We start from the raw sequence: 18,494 nt of genomic DNA, 5'->3' as shown, positions 1-18,494 counted from the left end.
ATTTAGAAAATACAATCACATTATGATCGATGTAGAGTATATTTAACATCACAAATAATAAACACTCATAGTTACCACATTAAGCTTGTGAATCCCTTGTAGTGATTTTCACCTTTACAATTTACATGGCCACTTTTTTACTACACACCATACAATGGTCAAATGTCAAGATGATGGTATACTGTGATAGCTGGTGAAGCTACTTAAAGCGACTCAAGAATGTATACACCAAAAACCTGAATTTCACATTAAATACCCTTCCATATTACCACTCTGTCAAACAGATGAAAATAAACATGGTCCCTAGCAAACAAACACATCACGAGAACATTACAATGTCATTGCAGTTTAAAATAACATTATATATTGGTTGCCATCTGTCACTTGTATTACTGTACAAATGACCAATGATATCACATTCAAGATATCACTCAGTTATTGCAAAGGAAAAATGTGCAAATGGTTCTCTTGAACAGTTAAAATGCCCTTCACTCGAAACGTATTACTGTAAGGGGAGAAACATTCATATGAGAGAATGAGGAAAACTTAAACCCTGGATTTTGCGGTGGATTTGTCAACAACAAATCTTTGATGCCACAGTACTTTGAAAGAGGAAGACCTTAAAGCTGATGGCAGAGTTTGATATGTTACATAATGGCAAAGAAATAGAGGGACTACTTAAATTATTCCATCAGTTGATCCATCTCTTCTTGAGGATGATAGATAGAAAACTACATGCTTTCAATTCCAAAAAGGTTATGTGTGTGTGTGCGTGTACTTATTTACAGAAGTACTCAGTCATGTACTTATAGTGTAATTATTGTAAAGAGTTGCTCATAATCACACTTATGTTGTAATTATTATTACTACAGCACTAAGAAACATGTAATATGGTAAAACAGACTCTGTACACTAAAGTTTTGCCAATCCTAGTAGCTTTTTTCCATCTTTTCAATTAATGCTACCATTCCTATGCAGTTGTACTTAAAGACAACTAGTAAAACAGTGGAATGCAACAAAACACATTAAGAAAAACGCAAAGTGAGACATTTCCAAAAGTAGGGCTGGGTAAAAACATAGATCTTCTGATGCATCACGATCTTCGTTTGAATCATCTCAATATCGATACTTAAATACCAAGATCAATCTTTTACTCTATGTGGCAAACCTCTATAATGCAAGCAAATCACTTGAATGCGCAACCAAATCTCATGCTATGTGACCAAAATGTCTATGATTAGCCACTGGCTAGTAAATGTTCAGATTTCACCTACCAGTGATTGTGTAGTATAGAGGATTATACGTTATTATCACAGAGGTCCTTTCACTGCATGGTTCTGTGTGTCCAAAGACAAGATCCACCGATTCATATGTCACTGAATAATGTCTCTTTTAATAGCCTTTCTGTTTTTTTTTTTTTTTTACAGTCAGTTGTTGATTAAAAACAAAAACAAAATTAACATTTAATCATTAATCACACAAGGATACGCTTAATAAATTATGCACGTCTTCTCTCGTTGTAAGCGCTTACTGGCTGATGCTGCAAGTCTTAAAAGAGACAGCACTGATTAAGTTCTACATATCAATGCAAATACTTTTAAATAGTACAAATTATGCATGTAAACAATATAAATGTAACATATATATATATATATATATATATATATATATATGCAGCATAATATATGAAATTTCAAGACATTAACTGATGGAATAGACTGAATTAGAAATTTTTTCAAAAGCTAAAATGTGACCAATTTGATGAGAAACTAATGATAAAATATAATTTGTAGAATTTATATTTTCAAGTGTACCTAAAAGGGTTGCCTAGAGGGTTCCTTTATAATTCAGAGTATAAGCTGAGAATATCTTTTATATGTAACACTGATGGACACTATAACAGAAATGTACCCATATGAATCGAATCGAGATCGAAAGCTTGTGAATCAGAATCGAAATGGGAAATCTGTATCAATACCCAGCCCTAGTGAAAAGTGCTTACAGAGAATGCAAAGAATGTGCAGCTTATTGAGAATTCAAGTCGGTCACATTTTAAGGTCGGAAAAAAAAGAATTAAGGATTAATCCAGAAAAATCACATCCCTGGGTGATACCATGGTTTTTGGACACTCCAACATACTTCAGAGAATACCGTGGTATTGCCATGGTACATATAACAATAACTCAGTGCAACTGTATATATCAAATTGCCATGGTATTACCATCTAATCATGGTACTGCCACAGAACCATGATTAGATGGTAATGATTCAGTGCAACTTTGGTCAAAGTTATGGTCATCATCTTGCATTTTACACCAGCATAATGCTTATACACTGTCATTATAACAGCTTCCCGTACAATATATGGTATAGGTTTTGCAGCATCATGCATTTTATGGCTCTATAATCAGTTGTGGCTTCGACCAATAAAGAAAAAAAAAAAAAAAAAACTAGTTCTACTTCATAGATTGAACCTTAAGTATGTCATATCTGCACCACCAAAGGGAACTGCAAAAATTGAGGACACTGCACACCCTCAAGGCATTGGAGCTGCACTGAAATTCACCCCTTGCTTTTGATTTGCATGTTAATTAAATATTCACTTATTCAGAGCTTCATTTTAATTAGAAATAAAACTCTGGTTGGTGTTAAAATTAAATAAAAAACAGGGGAGGAATCGTCGAGTTAATGACTATTTTGTTGGATTTATATGTGTAATATCACAATGGTGCAACAGTTTCCTGCAGTTTAACAAACATGTCAGGAGTCAGCAAAAGCCATAGTCCACCCCTTCGAAATATGCAAAAGCTAAAAATACTGTACTTCCCTATCCTTTCTTGATGAGTGCCAATCCTTAAAAGGGCAGGAAAAGATGCCAGATGCTTCATCAAGACTGCTGGAATATTTCCAGTCTTAGAGTATTGACACAAAATATGTAAAGAAAGAGAGGAAAACAGGCAAATAACGTTAAGTGAAGGACTGAAATCTATTTTCAAGATCCTCCATATAATGGGCTCCAAGTAATCAGGACCTCTTTAAGTTCTCATAGCTTCTCAGTCAAGCTGTCCAAACACACTTTGAAACATGACTGGGGACAGCCAGAGCATCTCAACCAAATTATATTGCCAGTAGCCCATGAGGAAACCAAACGCAACATCTGTCACATTATGGCGTCCAAGGAGAACCCTAGAAAAACCAACAACAGTGGCCCAGAGCAGGACGAGCACACGGAGTGGGGCCGCCAGTACCAGATGGGCCAATAGGAAGCGGGCACACATTGCGGAACGTGTAGCATGGCCTGATGGAAAGGAATAGCGGTCCACAGAAAATGTGGCAAACATATCCATGCGATTATGGGTTGGACGTCGACGCCGCACAACAGCCTTCACCACGCCAACCAGCACAAGGTCCAATACCAAGGCTGAAAAAAGGGGAAGAGAAAGAGAGATAAATACAAAAATGTGAGAGACTGGACAACCGAGAGATAATGTAAGTTTCCACAGCTGAGTCTGGTTCCTCTCAAGCTCTCCACTAACAAAACATCTTTGGAGTTTCTTTTCCCTTGCTACGGTCACCTTTGGCTTGCTCACTGGGGGCCTCAAGAAATGTATACAAATAATTTATATAAAAGCTGTTATAAAGCCTGACATGAAGCTGATATAAAGCTGTTATTATGCTTATATAAAGCTGTTATAAAGCTAATATAAATCTGTTGTAAACTGTTACATAGCTTATATAAAGCTGTTAAAAGGTAATATAAATCTGTTGTAAACTGTTATATAGCATATATAAAGCTGTTATAAAGCTTATATAAAAGTGTTATAAAACTAATATAAAACTGTTATAAACTGATATATAGCTTATATAAAGCTGGTATAAAGCTAATATAAATCTGTTGTAAACTGTTACATAGCTTATATAAAGCTGTTATAAAGCTAATATAAATCTGTTGTAAACTGTTATATAGCATATATAAAGCTGTTATAAAGCTTATATAACAGTGTTATAAAACTATTATAAAACTGTTATAAACTGATATATAGCTTATATAAAGCTGTTATAAAGCTAATACAAAACTGTCATAAACTGTTATATATCTTATATAATGCTGTTATAAAGCTAATATAAAATTGTCAAACTGTTATATATCTTATATAAAGCCGTTATAAAGCTAATATAAAACTGTCATAAATTGTTATATATCTTATAAAAAGCTGTTATAAAGCTAATATAAATCTTTTATAAACTGTTATATAGCTTATATAAAGCTGTTATAAAGCTAATACAAAACTGTCATAAACTGTTATATATCTTATATAAAGCTGTTATAAAGCTAATATAAAATTGTCAAACTGTTATATATCTTATACAAAGCCGTTATAAAGCTAATATAAAACTGTCATAAATTGTTATATATCTTATAAAAAGCTGTTATAAAGCTAATATAAATCTTTTATAAACTGTTATATAGCTTATATAAAGCTGTTATAAAGCTAATATAAAACTGTCATAAACTGTTATAAACTTATATAAAGCTGTTATAAAGCTAATATAAAATTGTCAAACTGTTATATATCTTATATAAAGCCGTTATAAAGCTAATATAAAACTGTCATAAATTGTTATATATCTTATAAAAAGCTGTTATAAAGCTAATATAAAACTGTCATAAATTGTTATATATCTTATAAAAAGCTGTTATAAAGCTAATATAAATCTTTTATAAACTGTTATATAGCTTATATAAAGCTGTTATAAAGCTAATATAAATCTTTTATAAACTGTTATATAGCTTATATAAAGCTGTTATAAAGCTAATATAAAACTGTCATAAACTGTTATATAGCTTATATAAAGCTGTTATAAAGCTAATATAAAACTGTCATAAACTGTTATATAGCTTATATAAAGCTAATATAAAGCTGTTATAAAACTAATATAAAACTGTTATAAACTTATATAAAGTTGTTATAAAGCTAATATAAAACTGTTATAAACTGTTATATAGCTTATATAAAGCTGTTATAAAGCTAATATAAAACTGTCATAAACTGTTATATAGCTTATATAAAGCTGTTATAAAGCTAATATAAAACTGGCATAAACTGTTATATAGCTTATATAAAGCTGTTATAAAGCTAATATAAATCTGTTATATAGCTTATATAAAGCTGTTATAAAGTTAATTTAAAGCTGTTCACTGGGGACAGTAAGGCATGATCTTCTGTAAAGCTGCTTTTAAACAATTTGAATTGTGAAATGTTCTATACAAATAAATGTACTTGACTTCACTTGTAAGCTTTTGTTCACCAGGGAAAAACTCATGCCAAAGTCTAGTATTTAGGGTTATGGATTTGTTTTCTTGCTAAATGAATTACTGAACCCAAGAGTTGAAGCCTATCATTTTATTTTCCTTCCATAAAAAGGAACTGAATGCTTTAACTTGAAAGGTTACGACTTTTTTAAAACCATAAAAGGCCTAGTGGTAAATAAAGTGTGCAAATGACGAATGTTAGATCGATGTATAAATCATGTTAAATCAGATCTGGCTGTTCAGAATGAAGGCACATTGGAAATAAATCTTAAATGTATCTGATTTATTTCCACATATGAAAGTGGCCCATGCAGATCAGATTTGAAAATGTCAGTTTCAAAATGCTTTCGGTTGTTCACACATCCAATTTTCAGCTGCGGTGTGAACGTACCTATAACACTCATCTGATGGTTCATTGCCAAATGTATGCAGTCAGTGAAGCAGTGTAAGAATTTAATCTTTCTGAGGGTTACTTTTTATACATTCCTTTTTGTACCATTCCCTTGCAACATCACTTTCTTATCTTTTCCATTAGGCCAATTCTTACTGTATACCACAAACAAGCTGAGCAGGGCATGGAATTCATACTTAGTCACTGTAAGTGAATGGGATGTCAAAGTAACAGGAATGTCCATGAAATGACATAATTGCCATATTGGGATTGGTAAGTGGATGACTATCACTCTATTTTTCCTCTGGAAATGCTGCCAAGATTAATGATAAATAAAGCAGCATTTCTCCACAGGCAACAAACAAGAAACCTGTTGCATTTAAATTGGGTTGGCAATAAACCATGTCAGTAATGGAAAGCAGCGATGAATGCACTTGGCACTGAAAACATTTGAGTGAGAGAAAGAGTGATCCAAAAGAAAAAGATCAGGGATGTATAACAGGTGCAGAGGGAGGAGAGGAAGTGGATATCAATTTACATCTCAAAGGGAAATGAGGTTGAAGAGAGGAGAATGCAGAAGTGTCCAAGAAATCAAAAATGACACTGACCATTGTCAGCGTATATGATAGTGCATGCATTTTTAATTAAAAGGGTGGGATATATAAGTGGCATGCATTATCTTATCATTAGTTTTTCAAAGAAATGTTCTGTGTTCAATTCCTGTGGCATGATGTCGATTAACACAAATAATAATTTCTACTCGTCCCTCAATTTTCTTTAAAAATCTAACAAAAAAACACTAGAATGGACTTAAAATGAAAGCCTATGGGGCAAGACACTGAACCTAAATTAACTTTAAAAATATAGCCAAAATGCTTCACCATTACGTGTTCATCCAAAAATGAAAATTCTCTCATCATTACTCACACTTAAGCCATCCCAAATGAAGATTTTTAGAAGAATATTTCAGCTCTGTAGGTTCATACAATGTAAGTAAATAGTGGCCAAAACTTTGAAGCTCCAAAAAGCACATAAAGGCAGCATAAATGTAATCCGTACCACTCCAGTTTAATCCATGTCTTCTGAAGCTATCCAATCAGTTTTGAGTGAATGCATCAGGTGAGAAACAGACCAAAATGTAACTCCTTTTTCACTATACATCTGGCCATTGCAGTCTCTAGGCACAATCATGACTTCAAACTTGATTACACTTCCTATAGTGCTTGATGCATGCGCAGAGCAATAAATGGGGCTAGGAAGTGTAATCAAGCTTGAAATCATGAACACCAAGGAGACTGCAGATGTTAAGATTTAAAGTGAAAAAGGAGTTACATTTTGGTCTGTTTCTCACCCAAAATCACAGTAGTGTCAATGCTAAATTAACAATTTAAACTTTACAGAAAAAAAACGTTGTTTATTTTTTATCACAGAAGAATCAATATAAGAGTGAATTAAAGGATCTGTGTGAATAAGTATGGGTTTCTATTTGAAGACCCCCCCCAAATGGCTTGCCCCATAGACTTCCGTTGTTAGAGCATTATTGTAAACGTAATTTGGGTTTGTTTTTACGAACAATTTACAATCGATTTTTGTGGTAAAGCTATTTTGAACACGGACCATTGCTTTAAAAGAAACACCCAGCAGTAAATGCGCATTACCCATGATCAGGTTCAGCATGACCTCCTGACCGGCGGCACTGTCGCTTTTATACAGGCAGTACGCTGCACCGGCCAACCACAGAATCCCGTGCCCGGAGATCTCGATGAGCTTCATAAGCGGTCGCACGCTGCCCCAGGACGAGTCCTCACAGGCGCATACACCAAGCCGCTTCGACAGCCACAGGTCGATCGCCAGAAGAGAGCTGAGCGCTATCCCGATGAAAGACGGATTTAATTTCATGCAGTCTTCCTCCGGTAACTGCTGCCCGCCGGTGGAAGAGGTGGACGAACCCGAGCCGCGGCGTCGGTTGGGGCTCTCGGAGGCTCGGAGCCGCGCTGATGTGGGATCAGAGCCCTGTTTCTGTAGCAGGTTCGGGGGGGTTGTTCGGCTCAGTGAACTGAACTCATAGCGCCCGTTTCCACCACCGGTACACGGAACACTGCCGCTGCGCCCAGAGCTGCTCCGCGCTTTTGGAGAAGGCATTTTACTTCAAGTATAACAATACAGATGAGTCCGATATTACTAGAATGGCTTCCGTTTTCTAATATGGCTTTTGAATGTCTCGTTTCTCAGATCATTATTTTACAGGTGATAACAGAGAGCTCGGCTGACTGTACTGCCGTGCAGCGCCATGTTTAAACAGCAACAGCAGCTTTTAGAGCAGTGCACACTGGGAAATGTTGTATTGTTTAACCACGTGACTACATTAAAGGAATAGTTCACTCCAAAAATAAAAATTATCAAGATTTTTTAGAAGAATATCTCAGCTACTGATGCAGTGAGATCCAGTAGATGGACATGACTTCGATAAATCAGATAATTTGTAGAAAGTAATAAATGAATAATAATGAAATAATGTACATTTAAATAAGTTAAAGTACTGAGAGTCAAGATGAGGCCTCAAAGTTGGAGATCAAATGCAAAGAGATAGAGAGCTAGACACCCAGATATTCGTTAAGGTCTTTATACCCTCTTGGGATTGTGCCAGCTGGCATTTCCTTTCTATGTGCAGAAAGTTCTGCACAATGATGTAGTGATCCTTAGGTCAGGTCAGGTGGTTAGGGCTTCTAGAAGTGTGAAACTTGTGGTTTGAGTGGAAAGCTTTGCTATAGCTCCACTCATACATTTGTTTATGCAAACAACTCAGCAAAATGCAAGGATTGGTGTCATGAAACATATCCTGTTATGTACAAGGTCTATGTCTGTTCTATGTCAGCACGTTTCTTGGAACAATTAAGCATGGATATGATGATAATAATACAGTGATGATATAAATGACTACACTGAAAAAAAAAAAACCTTGGATCAACTTAAAAAAATTGAAGTAATCAATCACACGAAATATTAAGTAAATATATATAAGTAAATAATATATAATTACTTATATAAAACTTATATATAAGTAAATAATTTAATTTAGTTTAACCTGAAAAGTTTAAATCCATGCAACCACTTTTTAAAGGTTTATTTAAATTAATTATTTTAGGTTGGAACAAACTAATTATTTTAAGTTAAATCAAACTAATATTTAAAGGTCCGAGTAAATTAATAATTTTAGGTTGTCTCAAATCAAAAAATAACAGTTGTCATTATTTGAAATGTATAATAAAAAAAATGCTTTTAATACATTTTGATCATTGACTACTCAGAACACTTTCCTTTAGAACACATTTATATTTATTGTTCAATAAACTGACAACATTGGTCATCCGTTTCAAATATATGAAGGGTAACAGTCTGCTTCACACAAAAATACTTTTAGCCCACAATGTGGGCTTGAATTATTACATAATTCAAATCATCACTTGATGACATCACATTAGTAGTAGGAAGTTTTGTCCTGACATAACACATTTCACCATAAAACATCCTAAAATACAATTAAATGTTATGACAGTATTGTATACTCGTTTCAAATGTATATGATGATGAACAGTCTCTTTCAGCTGAACACCAGAGACAAATCCTGGAACTGCTCCTAAGACAGTGAACAGTGGAACTCCTAAGACACTGAGAGTTTCTGATACAGAGCTGTATGATCTACATTTAAATACAACTAATTTATATGAAATAGCTCAAACAAAACTCTGAGCCCACAGCCCAAAGTCTGAACTCTTTCAGTACAAATCTGTGCATACGCTGAAAACACGGCAATCAGTCTCTCCAGTTGTCCATAACACTTGGCCTACTTCGGCCTTTGAGGCTGGTAGCCATCGAACTAGTGCAGCCACATTTGTAAATGCTGCAGTGATAATGCAGCCTTGTAAGTGCAACATCTTACAAAAGGATCCAAAGTCTTGAACGTCATTTCTAAACATTTCAGAACACAGCCTACTTCGGCCTTTGAGGCTGGTAGCCATCGAACTTGGGTAGCCACATTTAAAAAATGTAACCACAGATAGAAAATAAAATCAAGTCTGTGCAATTCAGCTCTGCCTACTCTGTGCTGTACAGCTGGGTGGTCAGTCTAGAGACTTTTGGGGTCATCTTTTTTCCATCAAGCTCCATTAGTACCTTTTGCACAAATTCAAAGGTGAACTGCAGCCTTTTCGGATACTTTAGGTTCAGTGTGTATATAAGCCCAAAGACCATGGCAAAAGCTGTTGCAACCGAGGGCAACTTGTTCAGGACCTCTGTTCCTTCGATGACAATTTTAATGTCTTTGGGTGGATGGAGAGGATCCTCTTTCTCAGTGATAAAGATCGCCATGGTTGTCTGCTCCAGTTCTTCAACCTCATTTTCCTGTATTAAGAAAAAAAGAGAAAATAAGTACGTTATAGTTTCAGAAATCTCCCGATTTCATGTTAGATCATAATGTGCCAAGCTCTTATACACTCCAAACTTTCAAAACTTGAATAGGCGCAAATCAAACAAATCAAATGTTTATTACAAGGAGTGTGACTAGATTAAAAGTGACAAGATTTCTCGTCTGGTTAGAAGCTGTCTCATGAGATTAACGCAATTCACATTTTTTCACATGGTGTCACGTGACATTAAATTCTCACACAGTAAATAAAACAAATGTATAACTGATAACGTGCACTCGCAGAGTGAATCAACTCCGCCCAGCTGATGCAACACCAGCGTACGCTGTGATCTAAAAACTGGAAAGCTACCTAGCTCTGTTTGAGACTGTGAGCTGCAGTTTATCAGAGGTGCTGAAGTTAAAATGCATTTGGATTTGTGGTGAGATTTCTGCCTGATCGGAAGTGTCTTCTCTAGTGCTGCACGATATTGGAAAAAAAACTGGCATTACAATATTTTTCTATTCTGCGATATATATTGCGATATGAAAAAATACAGGAACAGGAATTCAACTGCTCTATTTGAAAAGAACGTAGCATCCTAATATTATTAGGTTGATTTTGTAAATAAAAAATAAAGCTGGAGAATTATTTTTAGTCTGAATTCGCATATGTGTGTATCGCTGATGTCATCGCCACACCCCTCATCCTCTTAACCCCATGCTTACCCCGCACTAGCGTTAACGTTAGTTGTTTATAAAGTGGAAGTAGACAACTTAACTAACTAGCTAATCTGTCTGCTTACCAATTCCTTGAACGGATTATAGTAAATTTTTAGCACGGCTTATTGTAGAAACGCTGCCGCAAGAAAAACGTATAGCTAGCTAGATTATCAAAAAGACATTGGATCATTAATGTTAGTTTGACTGCCGATGTTAGCTAGCAGAGCGCACTGCAATCATGCCCGATGGCAGACAAAATTGCAAAATAAAATGCAATCCAACAGCACATTGTACCATGTAAACAAAGACACATTTTCTTGCAGCGGCCTTTATAAAATGAGCAGTGGTGAAAGTCTTGTCATGTTATGAACGGAAGTGGAAGTGAGTGAAGACTGTGCTGTTCTTCTCCGTTTTTGGTTAATTTCTGTAGCAGAAAGAGCGCCACATATAGGTCTGGAATATAAATTAGCATGTGCATATAGGTGTTAAGTCATTTGCAAATGGATACGTTTGGATGCACTTTTTTTGATAATGTTCCAGGGAAGACGGGAAAAAAAGATCGTTTTGGTACGTCTGGACATGGTCTAAGTGTTTACTGCTCAAAATTCAGTCATAATTCAGCATCAAAGATTTCTTATAAATGGTGTTAAAATCTCGTCTTGTGAGCTTAGTTTCTCGTCACACCCCTATTTATTAAATATGGCTAGGAAAACCTAGACTATGACCATGTTAGTCAGTAGGTGTTAACTGTGTGAGCAAGTGATAGAGATGCCCTTACCTGGTATTTTTTGATAAGGTGCTCAACAGGTTCGCCGAGGTAGATCATCAGAGATTTGAGGATGCATTCTCTTCTGATGTTGATGTCCACAGTCTGAGTATGAACAGTTACAATGAATTCAACTTAAACATTTACAAAAAAAAAAATAATATATAAATATATAAATATATATATATATATATATATATATATAGCCATGGATCCTACTGATACACAACTTATTCATAGATACCTCATCTAAAATCTGCAAGGTCCTGGTAATCTTCTCTTTCCCAACTCCTCCCTTGCTCCTGAGGACCTCCAACAGTTTGATGGAGTGCTTGTCCAACTGCGCCAAGAACTTTGTCTCCAATGGAACTGTTGTGATACGCATGAACTCGGCATTGATCTAAAAACCATACAGAAATAAGTTTAGAAGTTTGAAGAAGATGGTGAACACAAAATGGAATCACCAGCACAACCTTACTAAATTATTGCCAACAACAAAAACAAATACTCATAAGTAAATCAACAGTTAGGTCTAAAAATGTTCAACTGTAAGCTATAGGACATTTGCTCGCATTGATTTAACTGGTCTTAGACAAAGTGCCATGCCTATGAAACTCCACTACAGGCTAACTATTGAGTGAGTAAATGAATGGGTGACAAATGCGTCTGAGGTGCTTTACTTCTAAAAACCTACCTCTTCCATCTGAAAAAGTGCAGGCCATCTCTCGAAGACGTCTTCAATGCTCGGCTTCTTATGCACAATTTCTTGTCTCCGGTATCCAAACGTCTTTGCCATCTTTTCCTTTATTGCTTGTCTGTTGTTTCTTTGCTGTAGTTCTGCAAGAAGGGAAATCCTCTCTTGTTCAAGGCTTTCTGGAGTCTCACCACTTGGCAAGGGTGGAAAATGGTTGACCTCAGCTCGTCTAGGTCTCTTCAAATTCTTTGCTGGGTAGGCCTCCTCTGAAGATTTGGATTTCAAAGAATTCACAGTGAGCTCTGCAGATGTTCCATGTGCCCTAAGTAGTGTCCGGTAGTTGGCCATTTTTACCTTGAGCCTTTGTTTCCATCCATAGCTCTCATTGAAAGACCCTGGTTCTCTCAGGCAAGGGTGCTTCCTTGTCAGTGCCTCAGCAACATCGCTGAAGTCAGCATCCGTAGGGTATGCTTTGTATGTGTAGACTTTTTCAGCCACTTTCTCCAGTATGTCAGACAGCATTTTTGAGCAGGGTGTCAACCTAGATTTGCTTCTTGTGTACTCCTCATTTCCCCTCTGTAGTTGACATTCTGTGTCATAGGAGAAGAGTGGGATTGGGAACACTTTTGGCCACTGCTGTGTTCTTAATGATTCTGGGGAACTGCTGCTAAGAATTATGGTATCATCTGTATGTGCAGATCCTGAGGTGGAATCTTCACTGTCCTGTCCACCTGAAGGCATGCTACTTATTGTGGGATCAACTGGGTACAATACAATAGTTGTGGTATCAGGGTCTAATTGGACAACTTTGATAACTGAGAGATCCTTAATTACAGTTGTAGAGGTCAGATTCACAAATATGTTCCCAAAATCAGTGTCCTTGTACTGCAGCCTTATGTGTCCTCCTAATCCACATGCATTCTTGACCTCTTCGATGAGTTCTTCCAGTGAGTTAGGAATCCCATTGCGTAGCTCCATTCTTACACTGTTGTCTTCACTCAAGATGATCAGCAATCGAACAGTTGCAATATCTGCCATGGTGCCCTGAGTAAGAGAGACAGAGGGGAGGCAGAGACATGGTAAGAGGGAATGAGTGACGCAGCTTTACACTTTATAGCCAATGACTAGGGATGCTAATTTAGATTTATTTTTCTGATAGCTGACAAGAATAACCTGCATGTAATTGTACTTGTGTTGTGTTCCACTGTAAGAACCCCTGTGCAACACTTAAAAAAAACATTGCTCTGATGTCCTGAGGGGACAAAAATGTCCACGCCCGCCCAAAATAAAAACCTGTGAACTAAATTAATTTTTTTTACAACTACAATTTTTAAGACACTGCTCTAGATTGAAAGCCTGATATAATAGAATTTATGATATTATGTTACAATGACTGTGAGATTCATCACAAAATTTGGTTTAAATGTGTTACTACGGGGACATCGAAATATTAAAGAAAAAAAAAGAATCGCTGGTGAGGCACAAGGGTTAGGACTGTTACATGCAAAAGTCATACAACCACTCACTAAATTCTGACCTTAAACATGCATGTATCTTTTGAGAGTAATCAGCCGCATCCCCTCAACTATGTAGTCAGCCAATGGATATGGATCTGTCAGTTCGTTTGGGCCAAGAAGTTCCACCTCCTTCGTAGGAGACATTTTCAGTTCATAGGCTCTGTAATGTTCTCTGTACCACGCACTCAGCTTTCTGACAATAAAAAGCAGCTTATCCTTGACAACAATCATCTGGATTATTTCAGTAAATTCCGGCAGCCCTGCCAATGAGCCATGTGCAAGGATCATTCCATTCCTATAATTAAGGCCACTATACGTTGCATTTTTAGCCAAGCACACACAATCCAAGTCTGGGTGCCTCTGTTTAATAGCAAATGCAATGTCGTCTTTCAAAACGTCTATGGGAAGAGTTGAAATATTTGCTACCTCCAGGGGGGATTTAGGAAAGTTGCACATGTAAAGGTGATGTGCCATGAGATACTGATGTCTTTCTGCTAAGGACAGGAGCACATTTTTGAAGCACGTTGTATGGCGCACAACTCTTTTGAAGAAGCTGTGCTTCGCTTCGAAACGCATGGTCCATAGTGCAACTAACGGTCCAAACTCACAGATTAACTGAGGATAATGCTCCAGGAAATGGTGTTTAGGCAGAAGATTTGTCTCCGGGAAAAGCTCTTTAAATCTAACTCTGTGCTCAGAGATCTTAAAGTTCAAATATCCAATTGATTCTTTAGTTTGAACTGGAGAAACAACAAGCTCCACAATGTCCTTTAAGTCAGCAAGGAGATGCCAGGCTGGTTCATCAGTGGGAACTTTCTGTCCAAGTAGAAGTGGAAGAAATCTTATTAAACTCCAGTTTTCATGTGCGTTTCCACCAATTGTTCTCCTGGATGAATAGGTCAGTGGAACAGGATGGGGGCGATTTGTTTTATCAGTCCATTTAAAGGGAAAATCTTCTATTGCCTTGTTCAAAGTGGCCAAAGTAAAATACTTTTTGGAAATGAACACAGTCAGACAGAGAGATATTTCAACAGGAACTATTCCCTCAAATAAATCATGGGCAATGTCTGGAGGAAAACCAGTAGTAACATTGAAATGGGAAAGTTTTTCTGACAAAACACATTTCCTCGTAACACCATAACAGTTGGCCAAAGAATTTTCCTCAAGGGTTTTAAGATGACTTGTGTGAATCTCTTCAGTTCTCTGCGAGAAACCTCCAGCTCCAACGTCCTTGGTCTGAAAATCTAACCTATCTGCCGTACAAAATCTGCAAACATATCTGCCAGAAAAACTTTCTACAAAACCAGCAATACTGTGTGCTCCAAGGTTATCGGCAACAACACACTGCACTGTGCCCTTCAAAGTTTTCCCCAACTTACTCACAAAAACCCCATTTTGTTCTAATGTTATGAGATCACTAGTCAAAGGCTCTAAAACTTTGTCATAACCATAAACCTTGACATAATTGCTATTGATCAATGCAGCCAAATGGATAGAGGACAACAATGACTGAAAACCAGGTGGCAGATTGCCTAAAATCCAATACAAGGCACATATTTTGTGTTTTTTACGTGATGTACCAAGGGGATTGCATATTTCAAAATCGTCAACGTACAAAATCAAAGAAATTGCACAGTCTTTTGAGAGAATAGCATTTCTTTTAAAGAGATTTCCATCCCAAAATGATCTGTATACCTGCTTATCACTATCCCCTGGTTGATATTTTTCTTTCAAATTTGTAGCCTTATTTAGTATAGGTTCACAATTTAGAAGTTGCTGCAAAGATTTTAGTAAAGGCACATACTGAAAAGACTTTCCATTCTTTCGGTCTAACACATATTCAACTGGTTTCACAACACTGAAGTTTTTTCTATAGTATGTCTTCCGTTTCCAAGTGGTTGACAGTGGACCATGGTTTCCTATTGCAGCTTGAATGGGATTGGAAGTGCAAAGTACAGTGGCCAACTCTTTCACAAGCGATTCATCAATCTGGCAATTGTGATCCTTTAAGAAGTGGATTATTGTCTTTTGGGTGGCCGGCACAGATACAATACCAATTAAATATTGCAACTCTTCAAGCAGTTCATTCACAGCTGCACTTGGCACCAGAAAAGCATTTTCTAACTTAAGTAAGACTGAGGCTAATTTCAGTTCAATAACATTTGTCAAATGTGTTGATTCTTCATCAGGAAGTTCTTCAGATAGTAAATCATCATCTGACAGCTCAGTATTGCCTCTTTCAAATGATTCTACAACAGCAGGACTATCAACAGGTCCATTAACAATTCCAGGCTTTAAATCATTAATTGTATGGGGGGTATGTTTTCTCCATTTGTGAGTATTGAAAGCTCCATATAGATTGCTTTTGTATGAGCAATCAGCAAACATACAACTGACAGATTCATGATTTTTCAAATGTTTCCCAATGTGTCGAAAATAGTCTGTCTCAGTAGAAAGTAGATTGTTGTCGCAAATGTGGCACTTGAAGAATTGTGAAAAGCTATCTTTCTGTGAGGATTGTTGAGCAGGATGGTATTTGCTTAGATGGGTCAGTAGAGCTTTCCATGTCTTGCATGTGCATGGGCAATTCTCATAAGTACAGGGGTAAGCACGGCCCCGTCCATAATGCCGATGATCAAGTTTATAGTGTTTCAGAAGTTCAGATCTTCTTGAATATGAATTGTCACAGTCTTTACATTTCCACATGTATGGCTAACTGAAGAAACATGAGAGAGAAAAGATACCTTTAGGCAACTGAGCAGACCACATCTAGTTTTACTTAGTAGATCTGGTAGAATGACTTCCCAGATGAGAAAAATTTCTACACTTTAGGATGCCTAATTATCACAAATGCCCTCATGACATTGTAAATAGAACTTACCACAAGCAATGATCACTGGCAGGAGCTTCCAAATAATTTGCACAGCTGATTGGAGGCTGCTTCCCTGAAGTTGAAAGAGACAACATTAGCCATCAAAGTGTGTTATCTACTAACATCATGCACAAATTAAGAATACCCAAAATTTAACATTAATAGATATATACTTTATTTTATGATTTTAGGACATTTCTACCACATGCAAATACTGTTAACAGTGTAGCAAACTAACATTACCAGCTAGAAATAGCTGAGCCTTGTAATATTATGGCTGATAAATACTGAACACAAGATAATTAGGAGTGTAAATAAAATATCACATATGACCTTATGCTATTGACAGCAGAAGTTAACCATCAGTCAAATTTGCAGCTTGAACCTGGGGATTAACTACGTCAAGTGTCAAAACTGCGGCGCACTCTCACGTCTTCAAACAACACGTGCTGTATTCCTCTCTATCCCTCGCGCATATTAATCAAAATCAATTGTCACGATAGTAAAAGGTCGGAAGACCGCAGTTTCACGTGGAGCATTTAGAGCGAGACTCTAGGAACAACATCTCAATTAACAACATCTCAAGACTAAATTATAAAGGCCTGTCTCAAATACAAGCCGGTGCAGTTCGACGATTTGGGAAAATAAAAGCCCGGGCTATTATTTGAAGTTTTACGGTACATTAATCTCGGCAAATAAACATTTTCTAGGCTCTTCGCGCCACTGTTAACTATTAAAAACACCCAGCAGAACAAATGCATTTGAATTAACGTTAACTAACTTGCACGAAGTAACTTTATCTAACGTCAATGCATTTATTATCCAGTTAGATAACGTTAGCGTCATATAATTTACATGCTATCAAGCGTGAGTGCTTAAATTACGGCCAGAGTCAAGGCCAGCCAGGTATACATTACTTAGAAGAAAAAAAAACGTTAATGGTATACAAAGTGTATTGTTTTTACCTTACCAGTATCAATGTTGCTCGTAGTTCTTCTGTGTCTTCTTCTGGTCTGTTGAAGTGTACCGTCACGGCCGCCGCTCGACAGATTGTGTGCGTGTTCTTCACAGACAGTTCAACTGTGACGGACGTTTTTTTTTAATGCTTTATTTAAACAGGTCAGGTCAGAGAGCGGGATCTCCAACTCAACAATGCGCATGTGCAAATCATGCTTAATCTAATAAAAATGCTTTGATCCAATGAATAAATTCAGTTTAATGTCCCGCTGCCAATTTATATTGTATCCATGTAAAAAAATGGATTCAACCATACATATAAACTAAAATGTTTACTTTAAATGAAAAAAATAATAATTTTAAGCTATTTCAACGAGAAAATACACATTAAACGAACAACAGCAATGTTAGACTTTTTTCAGTGTATTAAGTACATAAGTGTGAATATATGAATATGATTGCATATCTTCTGATTATAGTTGATTTCAAGCATAATATCAATAAGCAAAAGTATGAAATATGGGAAAGATTCTAGCCACTTACATCAATACAAAACATGTGAGTGGTGGCCAGAACTTTGAAGCTCCAAAAAGCACATAAAGGAAGCCTAAAAGTAACCAATATGACTCCGGTGGTTTAACCCATGTATTTTGAAGCGATCAAATCAGTTTTGGGGAGAAACAGATCAATATTTAAGTCTCCTTGGCGATCATGATTTAAAGGGGTCATGACATGAGAAACCAAATTTGCCTTGATCTTTTGGTATATAAGAGGTCTTTGTATCATTAAAACGTCCTGCAAGTTTAATATTTTAAGACGTCCTCCCCATTCTAAACGAATCATTTATTTAATCAAACT

At 36.4% G+C, this 18,494-nt stretch overlaps 2 protein-coding genes across 3 annotated transcripts; both read right to left on the bottom strand.

Moving 5' to 3' along the window:
- Positions 1 to 30: 30 nt before the first annotated feature.
- LOC127621748 (polyisoprenoid diphosphate/phosphate phosphohydrolase PLPP6-like) lies at positions 31 to 7,990 on the bottom strand. The gene is made up of 2 exons (XM_052095465.1): positions 7,364 to 7,990; positions 31 to 3,421 (listed from the first exon to the last, which is right to left on the bottom strand). The coding sequence occupies exons 1-2, from the start codon at positions 7,845 to 7,847 to the stop codon at positions 3,054 to 3,056; spliced, it is 852 nt and encodes a 283-aa protein (XP_051951425.1). The 5' UTR covers positions 7,848 to 7,990; the 3' UTR covers positions 31 to 3,053.
- Positions 7,991 to 9,527: 1,537 nt separating this feature from the next.
- LOC127621746 (uncharacterized) lies at positions 9,528 to 17,762 on the bottom strand. Of its 2 annotated transcripts, XM_052095464.1 has the most exons (6): positions 17,650 to 17,762; positions 16,689 to 16,752; positions 12,291 to 13,334; positions 11,841 to 11,996; positions 11,609 to 11,701; positions 9,528 to 10,106 (listed from the first exon to the last, which is right to left on the bottom strand). In XM_052095464.1, the coding sequence occupies exons 3-6, from the start codon at positions 13,326 to 13,328 to the stop codon at positions 9,801 to 9,803; spliced, it is 1,593 nt and encodes a 530-aa protein (XP_051951424.1). In that variant the 5' UTR covers positions 13,329 to 13,334; positions 16,689 to 16,752; positions 17,650 to 17,762; the 3' UTR covers positions 9,528 to 9,800. The 2 variants fall into 2 exon arrangements, with proteins under 2 accessions (XP_051951424.1, XP_051951423.1); XM_052095463.1 differs by lacking the exons at positions 16,689 to 16,752; positions 17,650 to 17,762 and adding an exon at positions 13,828 to 14,016.
- Between the last annotated feature and the right edge of the window lie 732 nt (positions 17,763 to 18,494).

Source organism: Xyrauchen texanus, chromosome 28 (genome assembly GCF_025860055.1).
Source record: "Xyrauchen texanus isolate HMW12.3.18 chromosome 28, RBS_HiC_50CHRs, whole genome shotgun sequence".
Taxonomy (NCBI): Eukaryota; Metazoa; Chordata; class Actinopteri; order Cypriniformes; family Catostomidae; genus Xyrauchen; species Xyrauchen texanus.
Note: the sequence above shows the minus strand (reverse complement) of the source record. Positions and strands in the feature narration are given on the sequence as shown.

Coding starts and splice junctions, on each gene's coding strand:
- LOC127621748 (XM_052095465.1), bottom strand. CDS start 7,847: ATGCCTTCTCCAAAAGCGCGGAGCAGCTCTGGGCGCAGCGGCAGTGTT. Junction 3,422..7,363: donor CATGCTGAACCTGATCATGG/GTAATGCGCATT, acceptor CCCTTTTTTCAG/CCTTGGTATTGGACCTTGTG.
- LOC127621746 (XM_052095463.1), bottom strand. Junction 11,997..12,290: donor CACTTTTTCAGATGGAAGAG/GTAGGTTTTTAG, acceptor TATGGTTTTTAG/ATCAATGCCGAGTTCATGCG. Junction 10,107..11,608: donor ACCTTATCAAAAAATACCAG/GTAAGGGCATCT, acceptor TTCTTAATACAG/GAAAATGAGGTTGAAGAACT.